At 32.0% G+C, this 25,889-nt stretch overlaps 2 protein-coding genes and 1 long non-coding RNA gene across 6 annotated transcripts; 2 read left to right on the plus strand and 1 right to left on the minus strand.

Annotated features, from left to right (window-relative positions):
• Nucleotides 1-5,227: 5,227 nt before the first annotated feature.
• Nucleotides 5,228-6,000, plus strand: LOC140972364 (uncharacterized). Its single transcript, XR_012174495.1, has 2 exons — nucleotides 5,228-5,483; nucleotides 5,769-6,000. It is a non-coding gene; the product is annotated as an uncharacterized lncRNA (long non-coding RNA).
• A 1,314-nt stretch (nucleotides 6,001-7,314) lies between these two features.
• On the plus strand, nucleotides 7,315-10,960 carry LOC140974337 (ACT domain-containing protein ACR1-like). Of its 4 annotated transcripts, none has more exons than XM_073437722.1 (9): nucleotides 7,315-7,657; nucleotides 8,103-8,153; nucleotides 8,216-8,327; nucleotides 8,418-8,463; nucleotides 8,535-8,649; nucleotides 8,758-8,825; nucleotides 8,900-9,541; nucleotides 9,619-9,723; nucleotides 10,362-10,960. In XM_073437722.1, exons 3-9 carry the CDS (start codon nucleotides 8,257-8,259, stop codon nucleotides 10,794-10,796), a joined length of 1,482 nt encoding a protein of 493 aa, XP_073293823.1. In that variant the 5' UTR covers nucleotides 7,315-7,657; nucleotides 8,103-8,153; nucleotides 8,216-8,256; the 3' UTR covers nucleotides 10,797-10,960. The 4 variants fall into 4 exon arrangements, with proteins under 4 accessions (XP_073293823.1, XP_073293826.1, XP_073293822.1 ...); XM_073437725.1 differs by having other exon boundaries at nucleotides 8,225-8,327; XM_073437721.1 differs by having other exon boundaries at nucleotides 7,315-8,153.
• A 3,457-nt stretch (nucleotides 10,961-14,417) lies between these two features.
• LOC140972643 (uncharacterized) lies at nucleotides 14,418-14,921 on the minus strand. Its single transcript, XM_073435028.1, has one exon. The coding sequence runs from the start codon at nucleotides 14,919-14,921 to the stop codon at nucleotides 14,418-14,420; it is 504 nt and encodes a 167-aa protein (XP_073291129.1).
• Nucleotides 14,922-25,889: the final 10,968 nt, after the last annotated feature.

Here is a 25,889-nt window from a genome sequence, read left to right on the forward strand (position 1 = left end):
TATATAAATTACATTAAACTCTTCTCTATAATTCGATTATTCATTTTTTGCTCTATTTCTTGTTCTTCCACCATTCAATTCTTAGGATTTTCAGTGCTTTTCGAATTTGCTATGTATCAAAATCTCCCCAAACATTGCATCACATGACATTTGCGGATTTACATTTCATCTCTGTTTCTTTGTACTCAATTAAATTGAAACGTCAATTTATATGAAGTGCTCCGGGATGCAAAAACTCTAGAACCGACGTGAATAACTGGACTCCCATCTACAAATGCATGTGGATGTGTATGTTCCCATATTAACAGGGTATATATTTTCTCTGCACAGAAAAAGAAATAAAAATCAATAATCGGACCACAAACAGCCACACGAAAGCGTCGTATGCACGAATAGATCGACATTACGACGAGATTTCCGAATTTTATTCAAAAACACATTATAGATAATTTTAAAATGAGGAATACCAATTTTCATTGGAATTTTTATCCCCCGGATTATGAGATCAGTGATCATTCGATCACCAATCTCCCTTGGGGCTAGCCAATCTCAATCTTCCTTACTCAATAATAAATAAATGTATAATATAGACTAGTGTTTCTTTACACGTGCATAGCTGTACCTGTGTTCGATGAGACCTGAAGCAAAAATTTAAAAATATGTTATCTTGTTGCTATAAATAATGTTAGAATTCGGTTAACAAATAATAAATATAATAAATACATAAGAAACAATATATTACATAAAAAAAAGTCAATAAATATTTGAAATAATTATATAAATAACAATTTTCTAGTTATTTTAGAGGAAAAATATATATCAAATTTGTATAATCCAGTTTTCGGATCAGTTTTTTGTCAATTAACAGCATAGCTAGATCATTTAGTCTATTTTATGACATTATTGATCGAAGATAAGTGCTTATTAACTTCAATTTCAATAAGCTTCTTTCTACTTGTGCAACTGTTACTAGGATAGTTAACAAAATCTTATAGGTAATATAATTATTTAAAAATAAATCATTCAGTTTTGTCATACACTGTGACATCTTAAAAAAATTGTTGAAGTTCTATACAATACTTCATCAAGATAGTTAAAGACTAACTCGTTAACTTCTCCAAACTCAACAAATGTCCCAAAGTCTTTTGATATTATTTAAATTGTTCAAACCGAATTTGAAGAAAATATTGTGTTTGATCAATTATAAACAAAAAATAATCAGATTACTCTTTTTTTTATTTAATATTGAGCCAAAAAAATATATATTTCAACATGTCATCAACTCAAAATATATATGTTGGACTCTCTTAAAGACTGGACCCTGAGGTGGTGGCCTCATTAATCACATAAAAGGTACGGCTGTGTTAACAAGTGTTGCATGTTTCATAAGACTCGTTTATTTAAATTTCCGAGTTTCTTTGTACTCAATCATGAGACGCAAGAGATCTATTCTAGAATCGTGATTAGTTGAACTTGCAAGTCGCATCTAGGAATGTGAACGTATTCTGTTCCAAAAATGTAAAATTTTTAAAAAAAAATATGAAAAATTAAAAGTTGGTCCACAAATAACCCCAAGGAAACGTAACGTTTACTAGTTTACATGCTGATAGGTACGTATACGAATAGTCCCTCGTTCGATTCTAAATATTTTAGGCTCACTAGATATATTATAATGTAGTTTATGGTCAAACATTTTTAATTTAATTCCTCATATCCCCCCTCTCCGAGAAAGTATAATGTCAATCCGGCTGGAAAAATATAAAATGAATCCGGCTTGACTGAACGTTTCAGAATAAAGTGGACAAAAACTTAAATACTATTCTTCAGAGGAAAAAATATAATATTGTTATTTTTTTAATCATTTTTAATTCCTTTTACTACAAAAAAAAAAAAAATTATTGGGAAAAGTATATCGTTTTAAAAAAGGGGAAGTTGGTGAAAAATTCTCAATCAAAATATTTCTTTGGGTTCACTCCTTACCCACAAAATTGTGGTACTATGTCATACAAAATGTGGTACACTTTATGTGGAAATGTGGTACACTTCATTTGGAAATGTGGTACTAAAAAAGTACCAGGAACTGAACACAAAAAAATCGACGGCTGAAGGCTGAAGGCCAATTTCCGGTAAAAATTCTGCTCATTGCAGACAATCACGAGGACTGAATAAATTTGATGCAACCTCTCATCAATCAAGACGCGTACGTAATATACAGTTCTAGAAGAATATAGTTATATTAACATATTGAAAAATCAATGGGAATTTCATGACTTTTTCTCCTTATCGGAAGACTTTTAGCCACTTTTGATCATTAAGAGTCCAAAATCAAAATACAAATACATTTCAAAATACAAATACATTTCGCAATACAAATATTGTATGAGTCCAAAATCAAAATACAAATACACTTCTCACACCCCATTGTATCAAAACCCATATTCATATATATCTTCGAGAGAGTGGTCGAGAATTTGATTCTCCTACGAATACTTTTTCGTATGTTCACGTCGTAAAGAATTTGCCCAATGAAGATTACCTTGATGGTATTATTTGCATGCTATTGCATTAGTCTCGGAGTTTATCCAATGTGTGCCGAAGAATAACGTTTGAGGATTTCATAGTTTTATATATATGTATATATTCTGCAAATTCGATACATCACTGTTCCGTCAAATAACCCAAGAAGTGCATATATATATATATATATATATATATATATAGGAAATTTTCACAAGTAATTGCGGTCTTTTTTTTTATTTGGGATGGATAGACGGCAGCTGACTATATTTTGTCCTAACGAATTTGAACTTTATAGCCGAAAGGAACAAGGATCGGTTCTTTTGACTCCAAATACATTGTAATTAATTTCCTTTTTGGCAGTGATACTCTTCACGCGCTAAAATTCAAATATGTATAAACAAGACAATAATTTATAATTTTAATCATCTGAAAAATATGAACAAATCTTTAAATGAGATAAAAGATATGTTAATCAACTGTTGACTCGTCTTTCACACCAAAATTGAAAGGACAAACATTAATTTGATCTAACACAAAGTGGGAGTGTGTGATTACAAACATTTGACTATTGAACATTCCAATTGTCCCCGTAATATAAAGCCATGCATAAAGGTCAACAACTACGCAGAAATTCTTCAAAATAAACGGCTATACATACCACGTAATTCATATTATTATTATATATGTTGTTACTAAGGTCATCTCTAACCCAAAAATTTATTTTAGTGTAAATTCTACATTAAAATAGTGCGATTTCTGCACCAAATACAACGTCCATCTCCAACCCATTTACTTCAAATCTTACACTAAAAAGTATATTCTTAGAATATTCTTTTTTTATTTGATTTATTTAATTATTTTAAATATATTATTGAATATATTATTATTTAAAAATATCTAATTATTAAAATAATATATTATTATTATATAAATAATATTTACAATTTTAATATTAATATTTATAATTAAAAAAAACAAAAAAAAATAGAGAGCTCACCCTCTGCGCCAAATTATGGAGCTGCGCTATTTTTAAAATAGCGCAGCTCCGTTGGAGGACAACCTTTGCACCAAAATGGCATTTTGGTGCAAGGGTTGGAGATGCCCTAAAGATAGGTTTTCTACGTCATTCACTGGCTACTACATGACACACGAAATACTAAAAATGGTTTTGAATTTTATCCACAAATCATGCATACTAAACACATTTCAAATTATTCTAGAATGCTAATTACGCGTACATTTCAAATGATTCTAGAATGCTAATTACGCGTACAGACGTTTTTTAAAATTTCATTAATTCATGGTTAGTACTATAAGATCGCGTCGCATTCGAGCTAGTTATTTTAATCGATACGACTAATATTCGTTTTTATTATTCTAAGTTACGGAATTTGATCGTAGAATAAATAAATTCAAATTTTGAAAGGTGGTCGAAAGTTAAGCTTTAACATGTGCACAATCGAGCTTCAAGAAACATAAGTTAAGCACGAAATTTTCTTGAGTTAAGCACGAAATCAAGTTCGTGCTAGACTCGAGTCAAAACCTCAGCTAGAATTCATCGAGTTTCGAATCGAGCTCATTATTAATACTCAATTAAAATATGTTTATATTTAAAAATACTAATAACATTTGTCAAAATCCCATTTGGTGGTACCGAGTCTTCTCCCATAATTAAGGTCTTTCCCACTTAAAGTAAGAAAGTATTGTAAAGCAATTGTTCTTCATGACAATTCACATAAAGTGAATGTAAACCGAATTTTTGGCGAGATGGTAGCCCAGCTTGCTTGTTTTGGGGCACTTTTAAAGATCAAAATTGAAATATTTTTCTTGACAATATCCATTAAATATGCATTCGAAATTAAAGGTTATTTTGAGGTTTTATTAATGGGAGAGAAGCGACAAAAATTTAATTTTGGTCTTATATTTTTTCTCTTTCTGATCGACTTTGATCATCTGTATAATCGAATTTCAGTCTTAGTTCATTGTTTTTTTTTTCAATGCGGTAATTTTCCCAATGTAGCGACGACATGATGTTCAAATGTATAGTGCGTCAACATTTTCGATGAAAAATGACTAAAATTACCAAAAAATCAAATATACATGACTAAAAACCAATATTATCAACATAACAGAATGCCCAAATTACAAAGAAACAAACATACATGACAAAAATTATAATTTTCTGGGAGAGAATTTGAATTGTACGTGAAGCAACACATATGATCATATGTGGATATTGATATAATACAACACAGATATGATAATTTTAACATATCACGTGAGAAAGTCCCATTAGAATAATTGATTTTGGTGTTGATGGTGAAGTTTTTTTTTTATTATTATTTAACTAAACTATCCCCAATTATTTTTAATTTTCATCGTCGATTTTCGGAATATTTCTAGAGCGATACTTTACTAATATAAATTAATCCATATCATAAAAGAGCCGATACCATTTACTGCGGTATCTGTATTTCATATGGTATACAAAACAAAATGAATCTCATCGCAAAAATTTTGAATGACAAAATTGAAAATAAAATATAAATAATCTTCATGTTTGTTACCCGAATCATTTCTTAATTGTCAAGCCAATAAATACAAAACTTTAATGTTTCTATCATAATTTTCTTCGGTCAAATTCACATTTATTTATTATTACATGAATCACCACCTCTTAAATACATTAAATTAACATAATCTCCCATTTACCCCTCCAGATTCACACCCTTTCACATTTTTCAACCTTCCAAACTAGCAGAAAGAACTCTATATAAATTGGCACCATTTCCAATTCTCTCTGCATTCTATAAGTTATAACCCTCAAGAATCCGATTTAAAAAATGGCTAAAGCCACGACCGTTTTCCTATTTGCCCTCCTCCTGATCTCCACCTTCTCGGTATCCATGGCCGCTCGTCCTGAGCCAAAGCTTCATGAAAACCAAGTGGAAACCGAACAACAGGTAAAAAAACACAAGCCCTTTTAATTCTTTTTTCAGGCGTTAACGATTAACAGGTGTTCTAAAACCTCGCTTAAGCTTGAATACACTCCATCGAGATCAAGCGTCCCCTTTTTAGAACATGAAAATTTATTTATTTATAAATCTTAATTTTATGGTGTTTCTGTCATTTTATTTTATTATTTGACTTAAAATTATCGTAAAAATGTCCAAGATGCTTCGTCGTGCTTTACGCTTTTTAGAAACTCGCAACTAAGGGCTTGTTCGGGTTTTACTTGTTACGCGCAGGCTAAGAGGGAAGCGGGAAATAGCTGCCAAGGGATTGAAGACGAAGAGTGCTTGATGAGGAGGACCCTTGCTGCGCATATTGATTATATTTATACCCAAAAACAGAAACCATAAATAATGTTCTTTTATATTTAATAAAAATAATTTAGACGCTGTGGTTGCTTTCTGATATTTTCTTGTTTGAGGTACAAGATGTCACCACATATATAAATAGCAGCGCTGTTCTTTGTGCGGTTGTGCCTGTGTTTTTCTTTATTTGGAGAATATTGCTTCTTATATTTCTGGAGTAAAATACGTAATTATCTTGAATATATTAACCAGTTCTTTCTTTTCCAATAGCCTGGAAAGGACAAAAGAAGGATCTTGTTGTTTCTTCAACAATTTCTGATATCCAGTGGATCTCTCAGTATGATTCGAACACAGATAAAGTTCTGACTATCTAAATTTGATTCAAATTTCCAACCATCTTTTTCATAATCAATCTATTTGTCTTCATATCTCTATATTTGTGCTACCCCTTTCTCTGATTGGGGAAATGCAAGATTAGGTGTTGCTATGTGCTTTAGATGTATTATTTGACCTAGGTATGTCGGTTTATTTTGAAATTAAATATTTTTTATCTATATATTTTACATTCACTAATAAAAAGAATGGACAATAAATTTTTTAAAGAAAACTGAAAATTGAATGGGGAAAACGAAAGGCAACGTCCATTTCCTAGACAATCACTATTTTTAATTATTTGTCGCTAATGAAAAACATGATTAAAGTTTAATATACCTTAAAAATTATTTAAAAGATTAAAATACTACAATGGATTTTTGCGCACATATTTTTCATTGTGAAAATGTTTCAATCAAAAAACGGAAATCATCTACCAAAACCAAATTTGTATTTCAATTGAGATATTAAAATTTTAATATTTATGATTTTGAATCATTTAATTTAATTGGATATTATTTAAATTATGATAAATTTCAAATTCACTTGCTATTAATTTGAGCAAATGTGTTAATAATGAGAGAAAGTTGTCAAATTCCTCCCTCAAGTCTTGTTATTTTTTATTTTCTCATTTTAACTTGTAAAAGTTTTGTTGAATTAAGCTTGTAATTTTTTATCATATTTCGTTGGACTACTGGTGTGACGCGGTAAAATGTTGATGTATATTACCGGAAATTGTTGATGTATTTGGCTTCACGTGATCACTTCAGTTAATTAAGACAAAAAAAAACGAAGTTATAGGACTAAGACCTAATTTTGATAAGTTAGAAGACATAAAAAAAAACAATTTATATAACTAAATTGATGATATTCCTTAATAATTATGGTATACCACCCAATATTTCAAAATATAAACTTGAAGTCCATCGTTAAATTAAATTTCTTAATAAAATTAAAATGTATAAGAATAAAGGCAACCTAATCTAATATTCTGAAAAAATGTGCTTTTTTTTCATAAAAAAATTCTAAACCACTCAAAATACCAAGAAACAAACCGAAAACATATTGCCAAATCTCACACCCCGGAAAGCTCTTTCCTTAAACGACAAAACCTCTTCCAATTGTAGTTGACTTTTACTACGTAATATCTGCGGGCGATTATCAGCCCCACAAATGATTTCATGCTTTTGCTCAAAACAAACGTGTTCGATTTGCGAGACCGAGCCGCCGCATTCTTGCGCCATCTGTCTTTTACGACGTGTCAAATTCGAGTTGTGAATCCCCCCGTCACCCTCTTTTCCTTTGGCTGATCGATACAAAATGAAAATGGGATCTTTTCCTGCGAACTGATTTTAGGTTTCAACAAAACTTTAGATTTCACGTGCTCCATAAAAGTCTTGGTCCCGATTTCGTGACACACACGAGAGCAGCTTGGGTTTTTTTCAGAGGTAATTCGTGGTTGATTAACGTTAAAGTCGTTTCTTGGTTTGTTTCTCTAATGAATTTCTCTGAAAATTTCTTAGGTTGGTAGGTATAATTAAGTATATTTCTTGATTTATAAGAATCAAATCCTTTGAAATGCGTTGATTTTTTTCCTTTTTCAATTTCTCATGTTGAGTATCTACCGTTGTTTCTTCAAATGAATTTTACTGTTTTTCGGCCTAACTTTATATCTATTGATTCCAATTTCTGCTTATATTGCTTGCAATTCAAGAAGTATATTTCGTAAATATATGGTTCTACTCTAGGGATAAATTTTTTATTGTTCGGATTTTATAAATCCAAGTAAATTTAGAAAAATTCAAAGGAGGGATTGCTTTCAATTCAAGAAATCTTGTCACATTTCTATGCAATTGTACGAGGATTGAATTGGATATTGCTGTTGTTTTCCAGAAAAGAAATAGGCGTGAAAAACAAGGAATACACTGTATCCTTATCCTCAAGGTATATTTGCTAATATAAATCATCGTTAGAAACTTAATTCTAACTTTCATCAATTTAATTAGTTTCTTCAGTGATCTATTGCCCGAAAAGTTATCTCGTGAAGATGGACATTACTTACGAACCGAGCATTCATCCCGAATTTGAAGAACTCATGGAAAGAATACATCCACCAAGGTTATTGTAGCTTGCAGTATATTCTTAATGTATTCGTGAGACAATATTACAAGATTTGTTTATGCAATGTTCTGGCTTTGGGATTTTCAGGGTTCGTATTGACAATGACACTTTTCCAGATTTAACTCTTGTGAAGGTTAGTATTGGCAGTTACACGGGACCCAGTTTCTAGGCTGTCTTTAGCTATTCTGTTCTTTATTGTCATAGGTTGATAGTACTAATAAGCACGGGATACTGCTGGAGATCGTCCAAATTTTGACGGATCTTGAACTTGTTATTTTGAAATCATACGTCTCGTCTGATGGCGGTTGGCTCATGGATGGTAAGTTAGATTGATCCACTCGTTATATGTTTTCTTTTGTAAAAATCCAAATGTTATGAATCTGGGATGCCGCGTAAATGTTTGTTTGTATTCATGTGGGTTTCCAAGTCTTCCATGTAACCGACCAGAAGGGGAAAAAGATTACGGACGAAAGTGTCATACATCGCATCCATGAGGTTGGTTTTCGATTACTTATACATTAGCTCATTTTTAGCAGATAGGGCAGAACCAAAGATTGATAATTTTACAGGGCATCTGCGAGAGTAGGAAAGTTTCCAGGCCCCAGCAACTATGGATAGGACACACGGCTCTTGAGATAACTGGGATAGATAGGCCAGGTTTGATGTCCGAGATGTCGGCTGCGCTGGCTGAGCTAGGATGTGACGTCTCCGCAGCCATGGCATGGACTCACAACAACCGAGCAGCGTGCATTATTTATGTAGACAATAGTTCTAAAGGTGGCCTCATGGACCCTAGTCGAGTGGCCCAAGTGCAAACGCAACTTGAAAATGTCGTCGAAGCCCATCACTACAATGACGAGAGGCGTAGCGTTAGATTGGCTGCCCTGGATACATGTCAAACCCACACAGAGAGACGGCTCCACCAGCTGATGGCAGCTGATAGAGACTACGAGGAATGCTGTTCATGTTGTGGTAGTGGTAATGATGACGATGATGTTGATCAAGTGTACCGGTATGAAGGGCAGAAGAAGAAAGAATGTTATGGCACGCATGTGAAAATTGACAAGTGTAAAGAAAATGGATATTCCGCTGTGACAATAAGGTGTAGAGATCGGCCTAAGTTGTTATATGACACGCTTTGTACTTTGACAGATCTGCACTATGTAGTCTTCCATGCAGCTATGAGCTCCAAGGAAGCTATTGCTTTCCAGGTAAAAGTGTGTAATATTTTCTACCTTCTTGGTTTTAATAGGGCACCATTAGGTGATAAATCTTGAAATTCTTGCAGGAGTACTATGTAAGACATGAGAAAGGATACAGTTTAGATTCTGAAGCTGAAAGGCTAAGGGTTACTCAGTGTTTGGTTGCTGCCACAGAAAGGAGAAATTCTCATGTATGTGGTCCAACAATTCTTCTGATATTGCATTTTCTATTTCACATTTTAGTTGGATAAATTCGATCCTAGCAGGTGGATACTACCTGCTATATCCAACGTCCCATGTGTTGCCATATGGGCCGTGGATTTTGCCCTTCGGGTACAGGATCGAATTTTCACTGACACAAGGATAACACAAAAAGTTTCTCTTTAACATGCGAAGTATCAAGATGTGTACCAAAACCCAAAAAAGCTATCCTATAACTCCAAAACACATTAATCTTCTCCACAATTACTCATGGAATTGATATGGGAAATCAAGAAGCCAATTTCCAACCCGAGTACGCCCGGTTTTAACGGTTAATACTCACCTATCATTGATGGAAGTATATTCAATCATAATGTGAAAACGGATAACATTACTGATAATAACTCAACGGTTTCTAATTCCAGATCATCTCTTAAGTTCTGTCCATTATCAATATAGCACAATGTTAGATCACAAATGTCAATGAAAAGAACTCAAACCTCAAAAAACGACATACATATTAGATGGGATTATCACTCAAAACTTATTAGCATTTTCTAAGTGCTAGCCGAACCTATTCGAGTCGTTTTCTATATGCTAACAATTAGTTTGCTTGATAACTGGGCAGGGAATAAGACTGGATATTTGCGCAAGAAACAGAATGGGATTGCTATCGGACGTCACTCGAGTTTTCCGAGAGAGTGGATTATCAATAACTAGGGCTGAGATTGGCACTCAACGTGAAAAAGCAATCGGAACATTCTACGTGAAAGACATGTCGGGGCAAAAAGTACATCCAGAAACCCTGGAAATGGTGACTCAAGAAATCGGAGGCTCCATTGTTGTCGTTAACACATCTTCTGAATCGTCCCCCGGGGCGACATCCCCAGAAACAAGCAGAAGCAATACCGGAAGAAGAACACCACAATTTTCACTGGGAAACTTTCTGCGGGAACAGCTGGAGCGGCTTTCAAGCAATTTTAGACCCATGAAAGGTGAGCATTCACCAGTTCATGATCGGCCATTGCCATGTAAAAATGGGCAGGCCAAGGTTTATTTATGAGGGATATTTTTTTTACCAGCAATAATGTGTTCTCAAATCACAATCTACTGTATTTATTTTTTAACATATGCAATCCACTTTATTTGTCATTTTTTTTCAACACTTTATTAACATTTTAATCGAATATAAAGTTGGGATTTGGAACATAAATAGGCCTCAGTCACTAATCCTGCTACTGAATTCGGTGAATTAGGTGAATTAACGATGAAGTTATTTAGTTTGCTGATTTCTTGTGTTATATACATATTTTTTGTCCTATTTTAGATTTTGATCAACTAAATATTTAAAGTTTGGTTTTGGCACGGTGACTTTGGTTTTTGTTGGATTTTAATCATATTTATTTAGAGTGCTAACACGTCACACCAAAAATTACTTATGTGGAGTTGAAAAATGCTGGCATGTCCGGCGTCACGCCAACAATTAGAACAAAATAAGCGAAAATTAAAAATTAATGCACCAAAATCAAAGTTTGATAATTTAATAGACCGAGGGAATATTTTCCCTTTTAATAATGGAAAGTTAATTGACAAGCCTACGTTCAAAGGCAAGAAAATTATAAAATTCGCCTTGTATATTGGTTTATTTTAGTTTTGGTTTGAGGTTATTTTTTTTTCTTAATCTAATAAATTATTTTTTTTCTACATTAAGTTTTTTTGTCAATATATTGACATGCATGATGTCGAATATTAATGATAAAATATTAGATATTATTGACATGACGGCATTATATCATATTCAAATACAGTTGTTACCATGTCAACACTATTACAAAAATGACGAAAAGTTATATTAAAATTAATATATTTTACTAAGAACAAAATTTGATTATTCTTAGGATGAAAGAAAAAAATTAAAACAAAGTCAATAACAAAAAAATATATTTTGTAAGTTTTATGGGAGAGGTAGGGGATATGGGTGGGTGCAACCTGCAAATTTAACTTTTACTGTTGATTTTTAAAATGAATTAATAAAATTGATGCTAACTCCTAATGAGATGATTTCATGTATTTAAATTTGTGAAATAAATCGACTTGATTTATACTCATATTGAAATATAATATTTTTAATATAAAATTAATATTTTTTAATAATAGGGTTGAATAAAGATGTATCTTACAAACTTGTGAGATCATTTCATAATATTTTTTTATAAAATTAATATCCCTCCAAATTCTTATATAATTCTCTCACCTCATCTGGCCCACTCTCAAAAGTCAAAAGTCAAAGTTTATACAATTTGACTGCACATTTTTATTATGTTTTATTAAATATTTTGTCATTTTTGATGTTAAGTATTTTAATTTACTTCTTTTTATCCCTAATATGATATTGATTTAGATCTTATTAACGATGCTTCCAAATTTTGGTCAATGGGTAAGGTATGATATTCGGAATCATAAATTGAAAGTTAATATTAAATAAAATTTTGGTCAAGGCTAAGAAATTCTGAAATCTGAATTATAACGAAATTTTTTAGAAACCGAAAAATGTTTTAATAATTTTGGATATTTACAAGAAATTACAGCACAAAATAGCATAAATAATATGAATTTTGAAAGGAGCTATAGAAGTGTGAGATTTATTGGATTATTAAATCAATTCATTAATAAATTAGAGTAGAATAAGATCAAAGGACAAATTTATCGTTAAATCCTTAGTTTTATACATGAAGAGTCGTGGATATTATTTTCTTAGCTCAAAAATTTTAAATTAATAATTTCCTTGTAATGTTTATAATATATTTATTTTGTAAAATTAAATTTTTTTATTTTACATTACATTAAATTAAAGTTGTTCATAAATTCATTTTTTTTTGTTACAATATAAACACAATGTAATGAATAGTCTCACTTTGCATGTCAATATATCATGAACTATATATATTTATATTTTATCTTTGATACCTAATTATTTAAAAATAAATAAATTTCACCTCTAAAACTGAATGTTTTTGCTCCACCCTGACTTTTATTATTAATTTGTTAATGTGATGTAAGATAACCGAGAGAGGAAGTTGTAATTTTGATTTTGTATGTTTTCTTTTTGTGATCGTCATCACCTGTGTCATCTTTTTAATTTATTTAAGTATATTTTAATATATGGCAATTTTAATCATTTTGCTTGCAAGAATATTAATAGGAAATTACATACATCAACACTATGTGGCGCCACATCGGCATCATATTAATGTATAACATCAATGTAACATCATAGAAATATTAAAATTGCAACAACACGGAAAAACAAAGATAGAAGACGATTACTGAAATTCGACAACATAGAGACCAAAATTATTTTAAAAAAATACAAATTTCCAAAATTGTGAAATATTCAAAATACGGTGTTGTAAGTTTATATAAAAAGAGTCTTGGTCCTCTAGTCAGTTAAAATTAATATTAATACAATACAATAGTTTACTTCACATTTAATCCGATTTTGGGAAATTGAAAAGGGAAAGACAAAAACTTGTGTGAGACGATCTCACAGGTCATATTTTGTGAGACATATATCTTATTTGGGTCATCCATGAAAAAGTATTATTTTTTATGCTAAGAGTATTACTTTTTATTGTGAATATCGGTAGGGTTAACCCGTCTCACAGATAAAAATTCGTGAAACTGTTGGGTGCAATAATTGTCCCTGCTTGGTAGAGCGATCGAACTGTGGTGCTTGAGCTGATGTGCGGTTTAAAAGATTTGAGTTGCACCATTACCACCAGTTATAGTTTTTAGTAAAGTGGCAAGTGCTCGGTCCTACAATTGGTATCAGAGCAAAGGTCACAGATTCGATTCTCATTGATTGCAAGGAGTGCAATTATTGGGAGGGAGATTGTTGGGTGCAATAATTGTCCCTGCTTGGTAGAGCGATCGAACCGTGGTGCTTGAGCTGCTGTGCGGTTTAAAAGATTTGAGTTGCATCATTACCACCAACTATAGCTTTTGGTAAAGCGGCAAGCAATTGGTCCTACCGAGACCGTCTCACAAGAGACCTACTCAAAGGAAAAATAGTTTTTGATTCACTAACATGATTAATTTTGGTTTAGCTCAACTAAGTTTTTAACATTTGGTTTTGGAGCACTAACTTTTAATTTTTGATTATTTTGCTTCTTTTGGTTATTTTGCTTCTATTGCAATGTGACGCCGAAAATACTGACGTGACATAAAAAATTGATAACTTGTCAGATACAAGTTGATCAAAATAATCGAAAATTAAATTTTATTTTTTCCAAAACTAAACTTTGACAACTTAATATTGGATAAAAAAAATCATTTTCCTAATAGTTAGTTCAATTTTGGAATAAAAATCCTTATGAAATTGTCTTACAAATTAATTTCAAGAAACAAATCTATTACCAACAAAATCCATAAAAATATTATTTTTATATCAAAATTATTATTTTTCCTATTATAGAACACCCGCTTTTTTTAATTTTTCTTCAAAGATGACCACCTCGATAACTAAACATGAAATAAATACGCACATTTTTTACGTCATAGTAACAGTTGCACTTGATTGACTTTTATTTCCACCACATCTGGACAGGGCAATGAAATAAATAGTTATAACAAGAGCGAATTATATATTTTTTATTATCTAAAAACGAGGAATCAAGAAACCTAATTATAGAACTGAATTTGGCTCCACAGAAGAAATCGTTGCTGGGCCGAAGATAAAAGACGAACGCCAATCAAGGGATGCAGGTGACAAGCTGAACCCAAGCGGACTGAGATCCCCAAAAGCACTATCAAATGATCTCCGTTGCGTTTCTTCCGACAATAATGGCACCACGGCCAGCCGATGAGCATGTCGCGGAGTGAGGCTGAGCGGGGGCGGCGCCACCTCCTGCAGCCGCGATGGCTGGAACTCCTGTGCACTCGTCAGCTTCTGAACGACATCCTTAAAGGCAAGGGGATCAACCTTGTAGATTTTTGGTGGGGTTGGCGGCAATGGTGCGATGGGTTTCTTCATGATATTCTTGGAGGGGTGCTTACGAACCGAATGGAGCGATGAACGGAAATCCGTCCTGAATTTTCCGGTCTTTCTTTCTTGTTCATGATATTCAGGGTTAAGTTGGACTGATGAAGAACTTGATGAATAAGAATCATACGAAGATGAAGAATCCATTAATTGTTCTTACTCGGATTAAACTATGATATTGAGGGTTTACTTATTTAAAATATATGTGTTTGATAAATCATAGAACTGATAATATTTGATGAAGTTTTCCAGATACTTCGGAGCTCTATATATAGTGCATGGATACATTATTCAATTCAATTATTTGACTTCAAATAAATGAAACAAATGGTATAAATACAAAAATGGGCTCGGATTCAACTATTTAGTTTGTCTTAAGCGTCGGCAATTCGATTGCAAAATTTGACCAACGTACACCACTATTATTGTGACATTTATTGATGTGGTTGACGTTAGGTTTGTTGACAATTTCTTGATTTCTAGGCTTCGGTCGTGCATGAATTCTCATAATTCATATATTAATTATGGATGGATATGCTAACTTTTCAGATCTAAACATGAGGCTTCTAGAGCTTATATTCTCTCTTCCACAATACTACTTTGTCGAGGAGTTGAAAGAAATTGAGATATTAGGTTAATTGATCCGATAATACATTTAGCGTAAATTAGATTTCAAAAATGATTTTAATGCAATTGCTAGGTTTCTTTTGCATTTTTTTTGGCATTTTTCTCGGCGGAGCAACGATATATATATTACTGAATATTGTTAATATGGTGACGATCGTTGCTGATAAGTCACTGAACATTTCTGCACTCCATCGACCGAATGGATTAATTGAGTTATTACTCTAAAAGTGGAAATGAAACTAAGTTGTAACGCTAAGACCTATCATTAATTATTAGAAGGGTGAAATGTGAATTTTTTTCGTGTAAGTTATTTTTTTCCGATTTGGTCTTTATGTCATCATATATTATATATGTTCAAGGCCACAATGAAAAATATTAATATCATTTATATAGAAAGCATACCGGAGAGTAATTTTTTGACAGAGAGAAAAATAGCATCCTGAAAATTTGTACTTTTCATGTTTATCATACACATTAATACGCGTATTTATCTTTGCTGTCCTTGAGCCATGCCACAGTGAAATACCAGATGATTGTGAGCAAATTCGCCTGATGTTGGCACTTGGCAGCAATGTGCTAAGATTATATATTTGAATTTACTCTAAAATTTACGGTCAAAACAATATGCACGTACATGATCGGTCCACACCCCAAAAGAACAACCCCCCCCCCCCTCCCCAACACACACACACCCCACTCTTTTCCCTTTATCCTCTCTTGCAACTTGAAAATGATAAAATATAACATTATATAATCAGTACAATATTGTTATCCTTATTATTTTATCCAAACAAGAAATGTCCACACACGTATAAATACCGTCACCTCTCCCATGCAGTTCAAGCTACAAATCTACTCCTTCAATTCTAAATATTTCATTCCAAGAAAATGTATAGTAATTATGGGCTTCAAGGGTAAGAAACAGAGCAAGCTGATTCGGTGCATGAAAGGGCCGATCAGAGTTCTGGCCTGAGCCCGTGACTTGTACTTTCAAAACATGTCCAACAGCGGCGTGCATGTGCTCTCCGGCGGTGCCATGACCTGCCCAAATCCTCAACTCTCGAGAGCCTGTCAAGAAACACCAGTGTGATCTCGTCCAATTCCATTCGCAGTAAGAGTTCAGGTGGGTACTCCAGAAGGTCAAGCCCGATGGTCAGACGAGAAACCGGCAGCGCCTGTGTCTCGCAGCCATTTGGTTCAATTGGTCGTATTGATGAAGACAAGCGGGGGCGGAGACAGATTCATCAGGTTAGATAGCAACAAGTTTAAGTTAAAATCAAACAAAAATTTCTAAAATTGAATTAACCTAATTTTTTTTTAACAAAATGAATTGACCAAATTTTACTCCGAAAACCGAACCAACCAAATCGACAAGAGCTATTATTTAAGTAGATACAACAATCAACCGAAATTTTATACTTTTTTTTTAAAAAATATTTTAAATAAAAAATGTAATATAAAAATTAGATTAAATAAATTTAAATTTTATTTATTAAAAAAATATTTTTAAGTCTAGTTCTATTGTCCAATAAATTTTATTAGAAATTTGTAATATTTATATTCTTATAAATTTTATTAGAAAATTTAATAATATTAATTTTTTTTTTATAAAAGTTCGATTTGTTCGGTGAACCGAAGTTTGATATTAAAAATTGAATCTGAATCGAACTAACTGATATTTTAAAAAATTTAAACCGAAATTCAAAATAAATTGAACAAAATTTTCAAATTAATTCAGTTCGATATGTTATTTTGATTGAAACCGATATTTTGTTTACCTATAAATTAAACTGTAATTGATGTTTGTCCGATATTATTTGTTTATGTCTGTTTTTTTGTTTAAAAATAATTTGATAGTTTTTCTTTTCTTCATTTTCCGAGTTACATAACTAGAAAAATTCAATAATCCCAAAAATTTTCAAAAAATAAATATTTTCAAATTTCATAATTATTAAATTTTCAGATATTCTAATTAGAAAAATTGCAATACAAGCCCAATAATAATTGCACGTCAATAATCATCAAATATTTCAACCAATTAATTATTCTAAAAATATGCAACAATAGATTTTTAAGGTAAAAATTCAAACTCCAAAATTCATAGACATCATAAGTCAATATTATTGCAACTCAAATAATCACAACTAAATATTCGACATATTTTTCGAATTTTTACCACAAAATCGCATAATTTCAGAACATATGATAATAAACTAACCAATAGACAGTGATGGAGTATGGTTTGTGGGACTTGTTCAATTTTTAATTTTTAAACATGAGATTGAAAAAAAATAAACAAATTTAAACTACTAAATTTTTTTTAGAAAAATAGATGGTGCTAGAGTCCATCCTAACCCAAGGGTGGCTCCGTCCCTGAAAACAAGTGTTGTCATTTCGGAGTAGACGATGAGCTGGAGGTGGCATGCTCTATCAACAAGCCCGTGATACAAATATTCGTAATTTAAGGCATTTAATTTTATGAAATTTTATATCATTTTTATTATTATTTTAATTTATTTTTAAACTTGAAGGTTTGGAGATATAAATCATGATATTTTGGACTAACTAAAAATATTGGAATTGCAATCTTTTTTTTTTAAAAAAAAAAGATGGAAATGCCGACCGTATTATGCTCTAGTTATAAATGTTCTTATTGGCCAAAATGCAATATATTTGAATTTATAATAAAGTTACGGTCAAAATTTTACGCTCAAACAATATTATATTTATTATTATTGTTGTTATTATTTTATCCAAAAGATAAAAGTCCACGACAGAGATAAATACAGCCTACTCCTCCGGTTTCTCCCCTCCGATTCCAAACTACACGATTCACTCCTTAATTCTTTGTAATTAGTTGAGAAAAAAAAATACCTATGGGCATCAAGGGTCGGAAAGAGAGCAAGCTGATTCGAATCATCAAGGGGCCAATAAGAATTCTGGCCCGAGCCCGTCATTTGTACTTTCAAAACATGTCCAGCAGCGGCGTGCATGTGTTCTCCAGCAGCGGCATGAGCTGCCCAACTCCTCAACTCGGGAATATCTCGAGAAACACCAGTGTGAGCTCGTCAAATTCGAGTCGTGCTACGAGTTCAGATGGGTACTCCAGAAGGTCAAGCCCGATGATAAGAAGAGCACAGGCGGCGCCTGTGCCTCGCAGCCATTCGGTTCCGATTGGTCGGATTGATGAAGACAAGTGTTACAATTTCGGTGTAGACGACAAGCCGGTGGTGGTTTATCCGAAAAGCAGAAGTTGCACACCTACCGGAAGAAGCAAGAATACGTATTGATGATTTTATGATGGATGGTAAATATCTTAGAATTTGTTGATAGAAATACATGTTGGACCTATAGTGAGTTCGTTGATATCCCACCCATCCATAGCATAAAGGCATGAGTTTAAGGGGCGTGCCTAATGTGTGTTACATCATTGGTATGCTTAATTTCTTGAAATTTGTCATGTTTTGCTTACTTCAGTTCAAAAGTTTTGTGCAGTGATGATTCATGCTCAAGAGGTTGTCCGAGTTGTTAGAATAATTGAGCATTTGACCACTAGTTAGGAATTTGATCTTGTCACACATGACAATACGATTTATCTGGTTAATGCAGTTTGCATGCTATTGCGTTAGCCCGAATGATTATTCAGTACAAACCGAAATATGGCTGCGAGTTCCCGAAAAAACAAATAAAACAACTCCAAATTATATGCCTTCTCATGAACCTGCATATGTGAATTGCGCAAAAAGTTCAGAATCAGAAATTATATATACTTTGGACCAGTTACAAGTTTTTGCTGCAATATATCTATATAGACAGCAATAAGATGAATTTAGGCTGGAATCGATTTGCCTCAAGTTCCGATTCCGAATCAGACAGATGGTTACCGTATTCTTGTGTGGTTGTGTTTAGAGGTGGTCGGTACGGTATAAATACCGGTATAAAAAAAATGATATCGTTACCTTACTGACTTTTCGATATAAATCGGCATACCGAAAAGTCGGTACGGTATCCGTAAAATACCGTCATACCGAAAATATATATAAAAAATTCATTCTCTTGTAATTTCAAGATCAATGATTATTAATACTTAACAAATCCGTCAAGACAGTCAAAAAGACCAGGAAAGATATATACAGAACAAATCCATAAAGACAATAAATACCAACCGCAACATGTGTCTGGATATTCAATACATCAATAAAGACCAATAAACTTCAACTGCAATATGTGCGACTTCTTCATCCGCTATCTTTGCAACAATATATGAGGTCCTGTGATTTCTTAAGCCTGTCAGCTTTTCAACAAGTCGAGGATAAAAAATTTCGATAAATTCGGTATTTTTCGATATTATAACCTTGATATACCGAAAATTCGATATTTTTTTCATCCCTAGTTGTGTTGAGCGCGACAGTAAGTTATTCTGACACAAATGAAATATGCCACCAATTCACTTGTGTTGCAAATATATACATAGTTTAGTTTCCAATTGGAATTGGAACCACATATTCCAAAAATCATTACATGTCGTATGTGTGTTTAGTATTGAGATTGTAAGTGAAACTCTTCAAATTTTGGGAGAAATCTTGATCATTTACACTTTAAATCTCATGTTCACACCAAATTTAATGTATATGTATACATACTAGCACACAATTTCACCACACACATGGTTTGTAAATAGAAATCATGGATAAAATACAAATTTAAATGCACTAATGTAATATTTAAAAAATTTATGACCCGAATTTAAGTGGACAATACAAGGCCCAGCTTCTAACTTGTGGCCCAAAGCCCAACCTATTCGTATCGTTACAAAATTTGAAGGTCGGTCATGGATATTACAATTGGAATTAAGATTATCATAAAAAAAGCCATTTAACAAGGAATTTAAGTGTGAGATTGACTCTTCAAATTGGTACAAAAATTAGGCCAAGTCGACGTTCCATAACATTATGTCATGCGAGTTACTCATATTTTAATGAAAATTGACGTTAAATGTTGATAATCCAAATACTATAATTTCACCACATCATATAAAAAAAATTACAATATAGCATAGAAATATCTAAAAAGTTATTCATTGCGGCTTATGCTCTGTTGCAGATTGCAACTTTTGGCTAAGAGAAGCAAATTTCGGCTCAGGCTCCTTATTAGGTGCAGAGAAGTGCTGATTTACGGAGCTTTCTTCGTTAAGATAGAATCCTAAATTTTCTAAAAATATTTTAACTGCAAGAGTTGGTAGGTTATTGTTTGAGATGGATGATGATTACCCAGGGAAACCGAAGCATTTATAAAATTATTTAAAATAATCCATCATGTATTATTTTATTTTATATTTTTTAGTAATTTTTTTTCAATTGTTTTAAAAATATCAATAAAAATATATAAATTTGTATTACATCAACTATTTTAGGTACACAACGTGTGCAAATATACTTGTTTTAATTATGACCACTTATTAGTTATTACTGAATCCATCACCTTTATACCTTAAAAAATGATGGATTATTTTGATCACTTTAAAAAAATTATTTTTTTCTTTAAATAGATTTGGAAGCTAGAAAGAGCGTGAGATTTTTATATATACTGTTCCATTATTTATTAATATAGTTTACATATATTTTTCTATTAAAAAAATTAAATAACGTCAAATTTCTAATTATATGAATCATTTAGATAATTTTCTATATGTGATCCAAATATAATATTTATATCATTAAATTGATGTATGAGACCGTTTTTATATATATATGCTGAATGAGAAATGCGTTATTGATGATGCTAATTTTCTTATATCGAGTTAATGCGCGCCTTCCGTATTATCCAACACCGGTCCAACACTTAGAAAATAATAGGAAGATGACAAAATAAATAGGGTCCCCAAAATTCGACATTTCTAAAGATTGCCCTGTTATTATTATTTTTTTTAAAAGTTAATTATTGCCCAGTTTGCTGAGTCCTACGTACACAGGAATTATAGTTAGGAATACATACAATTAATGTGCAATTTGAATGGGCAATGAAACATTAAATAAGAGATCCAAAACTAAAGTTGACCGATGCATTTGCGCTCATTAATATAGTTAGAGATATACTTACGTATATACCAACAAGCCAACTGTACAAATAATAAAAATTGAGATCCCTGAGTATAGGAGCAGAAAAACAAAGTTGGGGGACAAAAAAAAAATTTTAAAAATTTTAAAGAGGCAATAACAAATTTTAGAGATGAAAAATAATAATAAAATTATTTTTAACACCCTTCCCTTTAAAAAAAATTTGAGGAGGAGTTGCAGCCACCACCCCACTGCCTCTGTCTGTCTCTGTCTCTGTCTGTCTATCCGTGAGTATTAAAATTTTAAAATTAATCCCATTCCCATTGCACATGTAAAGAATTTTGTTAACGTTTCACATTATCAAAATTTAAGGAGATCGAGAGTGCTGATAAGTAATTTGACATGTAGTGGCGGACCTAAAAAAATTTATATTTGAGATGTGGACAAAAAATGGTGCTCTCAAAGCATAATATTTATTTATTTTTTATCCATAAATATGATAGTATAAATAACATGAATTTTGGAAATAAAAGATAGACAAAATATATTTTCCAAAAACAATATGTAATAAATAATTACTAATAATGTCAAGACTATCTAAAGAAAATATGAAATTCATGTTTTGAACTAGTACATAGTCACTTGAATATTGCTAGTCTCGTAGTTTTGGAAACGAAAGTATTGATTATGTTTGCATAATCAGTTTTTTTCGATATTTTTTTTATTGATAACATAACCAAGTCATTTAGTCATTCTTGTAACATAGTTGATTGAAGATAAATTCCAACAAATTCAACTTGAAAAAACTCATCTCGACATATATAATTTTTGATAAATCACAAAAATTTTGCATCCAAAGGTGGGTAAATCGCCAAAAACAGATCGATAGACAGATAAATCAAATGATAACGAGCTTGATCGTCGTAGAATAGTGAAAGATTTGTTTTTTGACATGAATTTACAAGACATATATTTCATATTGATTATCTCTTCTCGGTGAATGTTTATGAATGTGAATAAAAAAAGATAAATAGACGATGAGTCAAGTTTTCATCATGAGCCGCTGTTCATAAGTTATTATTTATGAGATAAGCTCATATGTTAACTATATTATACTAATTTTTTTAAAAAAACAAAATTTGTAAATTGGGGGGTTCGAGGCGCTTGCCTCAACCTTCGACATGTATCAAATGGCACGGACAAAATTAAAAAAAAAAAGTTCAAATGGCCAAAAAAACCCATTTTTCCCTTTTCGACCAAAATTTTAAATTTTATCTTACCACATGTTCAAGATGATACAAGATAAACCTCTATTAATAAAATATATCGATATTGGGAAGTATACATAAAATCTAGTCACAAACTTAAATGACAATAGGAACATCAATAGCTCTGTATATCATTCACTACCAAAGTCTTAAATTTGACAGTTTGGGATGAGATATCGAATTAGAGACTCTAGTGTGTTAAAATATTTTTCTTAACTAAAAATAATAATAGTAAATGATCGAGGAACTTTAACAAATAAATAAATAAATAAGATGTTTATAATATTCTCGACCCCATTTAAATATTTCACGTTATATATATTGTGCTTCACAAATAAATAACAAATTAATTTTATCTATTTCAATTTTAAAAATTATGAGAAAATCTACAATTGCTATTGATACCTTATGGATGGACCCACCATCTTTGGTATAAATAAAAGACATGCTCATCAAAAGTCCAGATATTCTCTTATAAATACAGTGTTTAATTCATCCATTCAATATAATATTTTTCAGCAGCACCCTTAGCTGTTCCCCTTTATATCATCAGTCTCTGACTTGAGCGTCAGAGGAGTTACGCCGGGACACCCTCACAGCCCCCTTCTAACGGTCTTCTTCGTAATTTCAGGCTCAAAACAATTTCGAAACCTGCGTCTGGACTAGTGACACTTGTTGGAATCGAACCTTAAATTTCAAGTGAATATCTGCTGTAATATTTCCTCCAATCACGTGATGCAAGCCATAAATAAAAATAATAGAAAAAAGAGAGTCAACTATAATGCCTTTATGGATGGGTTGCTCTTGCTCCTTTTTTAATAAATACATCACTATCCCCAACATGTCTATGGCTGGTCCCCGAGCTTCTGGCACTTGCAAACTTGATAATTATTATTATATATTTATATTATAAATAAGACCCAATTCACTAAATATAATAATAATATTACTATTATTTTATACAAAGCACAAAGTTATGTGTTATAAATAACGTCTCCTCCTCCAGTTTCTCTCATTCAAATCACGCTACACCATCCACTCATATTACTTAATCCATAGGAAAAAATTATGGGATTCAAAAAAAAGAGCAAGATGCTTCGATGCATGAAGGGGCAAATCAAGATCCTGACCCGAGCCCTTGATTTGTACGTCCGAAACATGTCCGGCAGCGGCGCGCATGTGTTCTATGGCAGCTCCATTAGCTGCCCGACTCCTCAGCTCGGAAGCCTGCCAAGAAACGTGGGCGTAAGCTCGTTCAATTCCAGTTACAGTACGACTTCAGACGAGTACCTGAGAAGGACAAACCCCATGAGTAGACAAGACATGGCAGCTGCCGCGCCTCGCAGCAGGTTGGATCAGATTGGTCGGATCGACGAATACAAGTGTTGTGAATCGGAGGTGGTTCATCCGAAGGGTATATGCTCCACAGCAACTAGAAGAAGAAAGATTGCGAGTGTTGATCGTGATATTACTATGAATGTTAAATACTAAAGGATTAGATGAATGGGTATTTCATCTTTTCGGTTACGAGTCCAACAATCAATATTTATAGCAATGTTAATTTTGAAAGAGATATTTATAATTGGCCTACTGCATATTTGTTGGTGAAAACAGTCAAAATAGTTCTATAAATTTGCTCATTTTGTGTTTTGGTTTGGATTTTGGCCACAAAATTATGTTATATTTTGGTTTAATTTTAGTCTTTTTCATGAAGTAATTACACGACGTCATAAAACGTTGATATAGCCGAAAAATGCAAATGTGATATCGATAAATGTTTATGCATGTGTTCAGTGTCAACCCTCAATGAAAACTGATTAAAAATCAAAACATAACCTAATTTATATGACCAAAATCTAAAATTAAATATTTATCAGACAAAAATAGAAAACGAACAATCTTATAAGACTATTTGGACTATCATCCTTATATAGGAATTGTTGTATGCATGGATAGTTTGTTTAATTAAATTGATTCAGATTAATCTGTGTGGTTTGTGATTTATCAGAGTTGCTCGAGTAAAATGATTAAATTATTTGCATATATATAAATTAGAAATACGTAAAAAATTTAAAGTTAATTAAATTAATAATATATATGAAATACTTATAAAGAAATTCTAGAAATTTCGTAATAATTATTTACATTTATATATAAAAAATAGTTTTGATAAAAATATAATAAAATAATGTAACACCTGTTACAATAAAACCTAAACCTCGTCTTAAAATTAGGACTTGAAGTGTCAGATAGCTATAAGTCACCAGGTATGATCCTTGATCTCACTTATTATTGCACATTATAATTTATATTAAGAAAAAAAATATTTGTTTTAAAAAATTCAAACCATAAATAACAAATTTTTGAAAAGTTAACTATTATGCATTTATGTATAGGTTGCTCCTTATTCAAATAAATATCTTTCGGGCAATTGGTACCCAAACACGCACACGCTGGTACACACACCGAAGAAAACACCCCCCTTTCCCCATTTTTAGCTTAAATTATATTCGATCTCATTTGCAACTTGATTATATAATTAATATGAATATTACAATAATCAATATTATTGTTATAAATACCATGCTCTCTTTCGATTCATCCTGATCATTCACTTCAAACTACACAATCCACTCATTAATTCCAAGTACTTAATTATATGAATCCTACTATGCAAGAAAAGCAAACACGATTAAATTCGAATCGCGTCCTCAGTTCAATAACAAACAAGGATCGTTGTTGTGTGTCCCGACCTTTTGAATCAAGTATTACGCGATATTCACCCTTAAACTACAAGGTTTAGTAATAAACGATCACAAAGAACAACCGACACTCAAACGAACCTTCAAAGAACTCGTCTTTGACATAAGAAAAATGAACGACAAACGCTATAAGTTTGATTATGAAAACAAAGCAAAAGCTTTGAAAGAGTTGAGAGAAAACTCAAAACTATTTTATAAACTTAATGAATAATCTGAATTGTGTTTCAAATTTCGTTCATAGATGTTTACATATCAAGTCTAGTTTCCTAAATAAATTGAACTCTAAACTAGGAAACTAGGGATTTTCCTGCAGGCAGGTGCGCTGGGGTGGTAAAGTTTGGTCGCCCTAGCACGAAGCGTTCTGAAATTCTGCACTTCGGACAGTGTGTGGGGCGCTGGGAC

Source organism: Primulina huaijiensis, chromosome 3 (assembly GCF_012295235.1).
Source record: "Primulina huaijiensis isolate GDHJ02 chromosome 3, ASM1229523v2, whole genome shotgun sequence".
NCBI classification, from domain to species: Eukaryota; Viridiplantae; Streptophyta; class Magnoliopsida; order Lamiales; family Gesneriaceae; genus Primulina; species Primulina huaijiensis.